The 7,762-nt window shown below is 41.9% G+C and overlaps 1 protein-coding gene across 1 annotated transcript in view; it reads left to right on the top strand.

Annotated features, from left to right (window-relative positions):
• Window positions 1–34: 34 nt before the first annotated feature.
• BARX2 (BARX homeobox 2) overlaps window positions 35–7,762 on the top strand; it is a 50,112-nt gene continuing 42,384 nt past the window's right edge. Inside the window, exon 1 of the mRNA XM_025213824.1 lies at window positions 35–304. Coding sequence (XP_025069609.1) covers window positions 118–304 — 187 coding nt within the window. The 5' untranslated portion in view covers window positions 35–117. The remainder of the gene's footprint in view (window positions 305–7,762) is intronic.

The raw sequence follows: 7,762 nt of genomic DNA, 5'->3' as shown, positions 1-7,762 counted from the left end.
GCGGCGGGGCGGCGCGGGCAGAGCCGGCGGCGGGGCAGCCGCTGGGAGCCCCCGGACGTGTCCCCGGTCCGCCCCGGCCAGGAGGGCTCCGGCCCGGGCCGGGCCGGGCGGTGCACCATGCACTGCCACGCCGAGCTGCGGCTCAGCTCCCCCGGGCAGCTCAAGGCAGCCAGGCGGCGCTACAAGACTTTCATGATCGACGAGATCCTGTCCAAGGAGACCTGCGATTACTTCGAGAAACTTTCCCTCTACTCCGTCTGCCCGTCCCTTCTCGTCAGGCCCAAGCCGCTGCACTCCTGCACGGGTAAGACCTCGCCCGACGGCTCTGCCGCTCCGAGAGCGGGACAGTGCCGCGCGCGCGCGCGGACAGACGTGCGCAGCCCTGGCAGCCGCGCTGCGGAAACGCGCTCTCCCCGACACAGGGACCTTTGCAAGGCCAGTAGGTGACGGGACAACGGGCTAAACTTCTCCCCAGAGCCCTACACTTTGAGGGGGGTAACATTTCTTGCTGTGGGGGATTGAATGAGAAGACTGGCAATTAAATGAAATGCTTTTCTGTTACTTCAAACTTATTTTTAAGGGGCCAGGTCCTGCCAGAGCTGAGGTATAAAACCCCGTGAAACTAAACAAGAAGTTCCCACTGAAAGGAGCCAGGAGTTCTGTTTAGAGTCACAGCCCAGAGTTGGCTTCCTCCTTTACCTGGGCCTAAATAAAGAGCCGCTTCACTAACACTAACATTAAGTGGATGTAAAGCTTGATTTAAGTAAGGTAAAAGAGACAGCGCTGCAGAGTTGTGTCTTCTTCATACACAACTATTCAGGCTGCGCAGGGTCTGAACTGGGGGTATCTTCCTTTGTAAATACTAGGAAAGAGGCAGGAGAGCAGCAGCCCGTGTGAGTTGCCTGCTTTCGGAGAGAGGGTGAATGAATACCGTGTACTTTGTATTTTGAACGAATTTCCTCCTGTTGGTTTCTGCATGACTTCTGTTGTCTCCTTTAAAACAACTGCTGGCGCATATCTGATGGGGAAATAAAGGGCTGGTAACTAGTCAAGATCTTGCTGGCAAAAGGATGTTTGTAGTTGATCTCTCGTTTTGGTTTAGAAAGTGAAACTTTGCTCATAGCAAAAGCAGAGGGTGAGTCCCAAGTGAGTCCCAATGCACACAGCAAGCCGCATTTCCTCATAGAGGGCCCAGTGCTGTTCATAGTAGTCAGTGGCAAATTCCCCACAGACTTCAGCCATAGTAAAGATTTTTCACTGGAAGAAAATTTGGTGGCATATGGAAAGGAACATCATAAAAGAAAAGAATTGCAGACATTGGTGGCATATGGAAAGGAACATCATAAAAGTTAAGAATTGCAGACCCCCTCCCCCCCATCCAGTAACTCATAGAGCTGTACAAGTAACAGCACTACGAAACAAGCTGTCACTGCTCTTCTGCTTAAGTGCTTTTTAATATATATATTTTTGGTGGGTGACCTAAATATCATTCGTTGTTTGCTTATCATCATCATGAAGAACCACTTTTTTATAGGCAATTCTGTGCCGGGTATGGAAAACCTTGGTTTTACAAGAAGATTAAAAATTGATAATAAACTGCAGTGATTGAGCAGTTGATCAAGGGTGATACTATCAGTGACACACGTCCTGCCGATCTTTTCTTGCACGTGAGAAATTCAGTGAAGTTGCCCTAGTGATTTTTACTGCTTGCCCCAAATTCATCCAACCAGTGCCACAGCTGGGCAGATGGCAATTTCTTACATGCACATTCATTAGCACTGGGAGCAATTTGCTGATGGAATTAAAAACATAAGAAAAGTTCCTACAATAGTCAATGCTTTCAAATTGGGAGTCTCGAGGAGGTTTATAGTTACAGTTCAAACCTGACATGTGTTAGGTCATGGGAAGCCTATCAGTGTAAGAGAAAGAAATTCTGTCACGGGCCGAGAAATAGAGCAGAACCCAGAAACATGAAAAAAGCTGAAAGTCTGAAGAAAAATACAGTATGGAAAACAAACCAATAAAAATAAACCACCATCCAGGCAACACGTAGGCAGAAGATAGTGTTGTGCCAGTTCATCTACTGTCTGAGTTTCCTTTGTGTCTTTACATTGTAGTTCCTCAAGAAAAATCTGGTGTATTCAGTCCTCCTTTAGCCTTTTTGTGATGGCTCTTAATCTAAAACATGTACAGTTTGTTGAGCTATTACAGAGGTAGTGGCCTTGGAAATGCTTGAAATAATAAGTAATTAATTACTTTGCACAGCTGTGCGGCAGTATGGATTTTTCTGAAAGCTCTTGCCTTGGCCAAAGAAGTAACTGTCCTTTCATCTGGGAGGCAGTCCATAACGGGGTTTGATATGCCTTTATCATTTCTAAGAGGTCCTCCTTGGGCTGAGCAGGATCTGTCTTGAATTTAAGCTGCAGCGGTCACCAACTTTGTCGCCTTTTCATTGGAAAAGAAATCTTACAAAGCTCTAGAAACCAAAGGGAGTTGTTTTTTTTTTCCTCTTGCTGTGGTCAAAAGTTAACGTGTGCAGGAGAACTGGAATAAAAAGAGCTAGTCGCAGAATACAACAAAGCAGCAGCATGAAAGTCCCAAATGGTGCCTGTGCATCACAAAAAGACAGATAGAAATTGTGCTTGTGAAGAAAGTTCACAGGGTTTGCTCCAAAGCCCATTGAAGTCAATGGGAACGTGCTTCCTGATTTCAAAGGGCTTGGTTAGGCCCTTAGTGAAACTCCTCTTTAGTGAGGAGGAAATACCTGTAAAAGGAATCTGTCACTCTGAAATTTAATGTAAAATCATAAATTCTGGCACCTGTTGATGCGAGTCAGCGAGAGCGTTCAAGTGTAGAGAATTAAGCCCAAGACGCACAGACAGATTCAGATTCACCATATTGAGACAGAAAATTATGTATTCCATTAAAGAAAAAGGTAAAAAAAAAAATCTAAAAACCTCTCTTCCTCTAGTGTTGCCTTTTTTTAAGGTTCTTAAATTTCAGATGATAAGAATATATCACCGATTATTCACTGAAAGGCTTTTCCATATATTGCAACAGCTAGCTGAGTAAAATTGTTTCAAAGATAAAAGTTTTTCTATGGCTGGGGTCTGTAGTTGTGTGATTTAAAGGAGAAAGAAACCTTAAAGCGTTCTTTCCAATAGAACAGATCCAAATAGGAATCAATTATCAAAAGTCCTATCTGCAATTTTTCACACGTAAGTAAAAACATGTTTGAATGAGCCTGTATTTGTTCTGCCCCGTTTGTTGCGCTTGGATTTTTTATCTTGATTTTGATCATTAAACTCAGCCCCCCCAGGCCACAACTCTTACAGCTGAAGTGTACTCAAAGTTTAGACATTAGCAATAGACCAGTTTCTTGGATTGAACTACAGATACGTTATCATCTTTACCAGGAATTGTTCCTTCAATTGGATTCTGAGTAAAATAAAACCCAGGGCGGTCAGTACTTGAAAACAAAATGCTAGGGTGCCTCTTTCTTGATAATAGCTTGATACTAAGTATCAGCAATGAATTGATTTGTCTCATCAATCCTCTCTAAATTGTTCAGGTTCCTTGAGTTTGTCGGGTTAAAAAGAACCACTTCACTTCCAGGGAAGAATATTAGGCAGGGCTCCCAGTCAGTGTATCATGGCATTGCATGTCTCCCATGCACACCATCTCTCCCAAGCTGTGTGCTCTTGCTTATCTGAGTTTGCAAAAAAATTTTCTAAAATACCCAGGTGATTGTGAAGCCTAAGTCCCATTGAGAAACAATGGGGATTGGAGGTGATCTACACAGGCATTGTACTAGGATAACTCCTTCATTTAAGGTTGTAATTTTTTTCTGTACTGAAACAGACCAGTACAATATCAGGGTAGTTTTACTTGTGTAAAGGTGCCTTACATTAATTGTTCGTTTGCTTTTCCATACCGAAATAAGAATACTGGTACATACACTCGTATCTGTACGACAACATGTGTGCTAGTGGGGATTTAGCTATCTCAGAATAGTTTAAACCCCGCAACTTTTGTGGTGAACAAAGGTGTACTCTCCTGAATCATTCAGGGCCTTTTGATGATTTGGACTCTTTTTTTATTCATCCCTCCCAGATCAATACCAATAGGACAATTTATTTTCAAAGACACCTCTGTCTTGCTCCCAGTGAAATAATGATTTTCATTCACTTGAGAGGGGATGGGAATATATTTTGATGGTCTGAAATTTAAGAAATACGGGTTTCTAATGTAAAATCTGTTAGAGATTGGAAGAGCTGATTTTCATCTGTCCCAGAGAAGAGCGGGGGATTTCGTCACCTCAAAGCTAATTGAGCTACTTCCTTCAGTGACATTTTTTTTCTGCATGGATCAAACTAAGTGATATCTGCAAATGTTGAAGCCTATGGGAAGTTACGGGCTTGTGGAATAATGTGCGAGCGTTGATATTTCTGAACTTCAGTCAGGGTTGTCAACTTTTTAGGAAAACACAGGGAGAACGTAGATTTATGATGTCTTAAAACAGCTCAGTTTTTATATCAGCAACCACAGAACAATGTGGAATTCCTTGAGGTCCAGTTTGGAACGGACTGGCTAGCTCTGCTTTGAATTTGATCTGGGATGTTCTTTAAAATAGTGGTGGAAACCATTTCGTTTGGGCTAATGCCTAGCTGGACCTTTTCCTTTAAATTGAGCAGATACTGTTACGGGGATCCTGGGGGAGAGCAGGGACCTGTGGGAAAGAAAAGGGGAATGGATACAGTGTGTTTATCAAAGTGTGGAGGAAAATGAGATCCCCTTCCACCCAAAGCCTATTTGAAACATAACAGCTGTATTAATCCATTTAAATAAAACAAATGTAAAGTTGTGAGTAATACCTTCTACCAGACTAATTTCCACCTGAGTGCACCAAATCTCCTGTCAGTCATGCATCTTCAGCTGGGATTGAATTGCCATCACAAAAGTGCAATACAAATGTATTTGTCCAGCAGTAAAAACCAGAGACAAACTTAAATACTCGTTCTTATTATCTAGCACCAAAAGAACGATAGGTGCAAATTTCAGCCAATTCTGTCAAATCCAACATTTATATTTATGAGAGACCCAAGAACAAGAACAAATATTTAAATATAAGATATTAATGTAGATTTTAAATATATAGTTGTACAGAGATGCAAGCAAGAAAATAAATCTTCTAAAAACATATTTTACCTATCAGGTTCGGTTGACAAAGAACATTAAAAGATTAATTGCTCGATGGCTAATCGTAATGAGAAATAGTAACTTTATTTTTTTCTGAGTTATGTTTTTTTCCTTTTGAATTCTCTCAAGCCTCCAGGATCACTGTATTAATAGTCAGCTACCAAGAATTCAAGATAAAAAGAATAAGTTTAGTCAAGAAATCTATTATGGTGGAGGGAGGTTATAAGATGTTAAGGTTAATATGCAGTGAAATAAGCCAGTATGTCAAAATTTTGTTCTGGAGATCAGCAAAGCTGGACTTTGCCATGAGATTCCCTCCTGAACCATACATATCTTATATCACTCTGCCTTTCAGTATTTTAGTCAGATATGACCTAAGAAAATTGAGCTTTGTCAAAATCTTTTAAGATAAATTTCTTTTTGTCTAGTGTCAATTCAACCTTGGCAGGAAAAAAGGGCTGATTTAATTATATCAAGCCAAGGCCAGATCTTCACCTAGTGCAAATTGGTGTATTGCCTTCAGCAGAGCTCTCTCAGTCTGGAACAGTTTGGTCGGGCCCCAAATTGCTTGGCATGTTTTGCACCCAGACGGTGTTTTACATATTCTAATGCCTAATTAACAAAGTGCCAAATGCCAAAAGGTGCCATATGAAAGAATATAACAAGTTGGTTAATGATAACAATAATTAAATATTTAGTGACAGGCCTGAGCCAGCATTCCAGGCTTGAATGCATTTTGTCTTTGATATTAGTTGAGATTCAGTGCCAGATCAGGGACAGACGTTTGCAAATACCGTTTTTCTTTTTAACGAGACTGACCAAAAAGGCCCAGTTGCAGTAACTCCCAATATGAAAGTGCCTAAAATTTGGAAATGCAATTGAATTTCATGGTTGCATCTCTTTGGCTGGCTTATACATTATAATAATTAAGGAAAGCCAAAACTGCATGAAACAAAACAGTGTCAAATACATCAAGGGTAGAGAAAATTGGGCCACGATATTTTCTGTAAAACTTAGAAGTAGGGAGCAATCCAAGTTCAGTCTGGCTGTGGTTAAATATGAGTAAGCATTACAAAGGAGATCTATAATATATCATTTTATGTCACAGCGTGAACAATAAGCACAGATATCAGTGAGCCAAGATTTTTACACGGACAGTAAGTTCATACCTCCTTGCTGTTCTTTTCTTTATTTTTCTTCAAAAAAAGAATAACCATTGAAAACAGGTGGGCACCATGCTTGAAAACTGATGGTGCGATATGATACAGAGCATTTCAGCATGCGACTTACTTTGCGATTGATTTAGGGGCTGGTATAAAATAGAGAAAGGTAGGATGTGTGCTACAGAACAAATGCATCTATAGTGCTTCTGTCTTCAGTGCAAGAGGGTCTCAAACGTAGGCCCAGGGACTTAATTTAGGAAGCAAGGAGTACACCGTGAACAAAACAATGCACTGTTTTGAGTGAACCATTTCACTGAGCATTGTCAAATAAATATATATATAGGGTCTCTAATTCTTACCCAGAAAAAAATCCCTTTGAAACCAGGGTGTGTTTTGATCAGGTAGTGTATTTGAAGCTTGCAGTCAGCTCATGAGGTTATGGCAAACAGACCGAAGTGAAGCAATGTAAAGAGATTTTTTTGTGTGTGTTTACTAGGGAATCAAGCTCACAGAGCACAGTGACAACTACAGCGTCCTCTTCTTTCCTCCTAATGAATTTGTCTGAAATTATGGAATGTATTCATTATTATAGATTCATAGATTGTAAGGGGCTGGAAGGAACTTCACAAGATCATCGGGTCCAGCCCCCTGCACTAGGCAGGAAAGACAACTGGGGTCAGGTAACCCTCAGCGAGGCCAGTCTCCTCTTGAAGATTATTATTAAGGAAAGACAAAACTGAATAAAACACAACACTGACATAACTGGACTTGTGTTTCACTTTTCTCCCAACATAGGGAGGAATAGAGGGAGAAGGTGAAAAAGAAGTGATCGGGCATAACTACCAGGTTACATGCTAGTGGTAATTCTGCTCTCAAAGTAGTGCATGAAATGTTAATTAATATCACAGGGTGCATGTACACATGCACTTTACTGAGGAGTTGACTAATTAGCTCTTCAGTAAAGTGTCACTGGACACGTCTACATGAGACGCTTAATGCACAGTAATAACACTAATAACTAATAACACTGAGCAGTAGAGTGCCAGGCAAAAACCATGCTAATATGCTACTATGCAGTGTTTTTAAGCTACTGAATAGTAAGCATCACAAAGAAACCCATGCATCGGTAGATAGTGACAGGGGATGGCTGGAGTATGAGGTTGCTAAAGTACGGGGGCTGCTTGCTGCATAGCTCCGCACTTTAGTGCTCTTGTGCCCCAGCTAGCCCCTTCGCCACCCATTGCCACCACCCAGACCCCGGGGCTGACCGCCCAAGTCTGCTGCCAGCCCGGGGCTGCTCCGTCCCGGCTCAAACTGCTGCTGTCCCAGGTGCACGTGCAGAAGCTGCACCCGGGAGCAGTCGACTCCAGTGCAAACAGCTCCGGAGTTTATCACGTCAC

The sequence above is a fragment of the Alligator sinensis genome, unplaced genomic scaffold (genome assembly GCF_000455745.1).
Source record: "Alligator sinensis unplaced genomic scaffold, ASM45574v1 scaffold1153_1, whole genome shotgun sequence".
Lineage (NCBI taxonomy): Eukaryota > Metazoa > Chordata > Crocodylia > Alligatoridae > Alligator > Alligator sinensis.
Note: the sequence above shows the minus strand (reverse complement) of the source record. Positions and strands in the feature narration are given on the sequence as shown.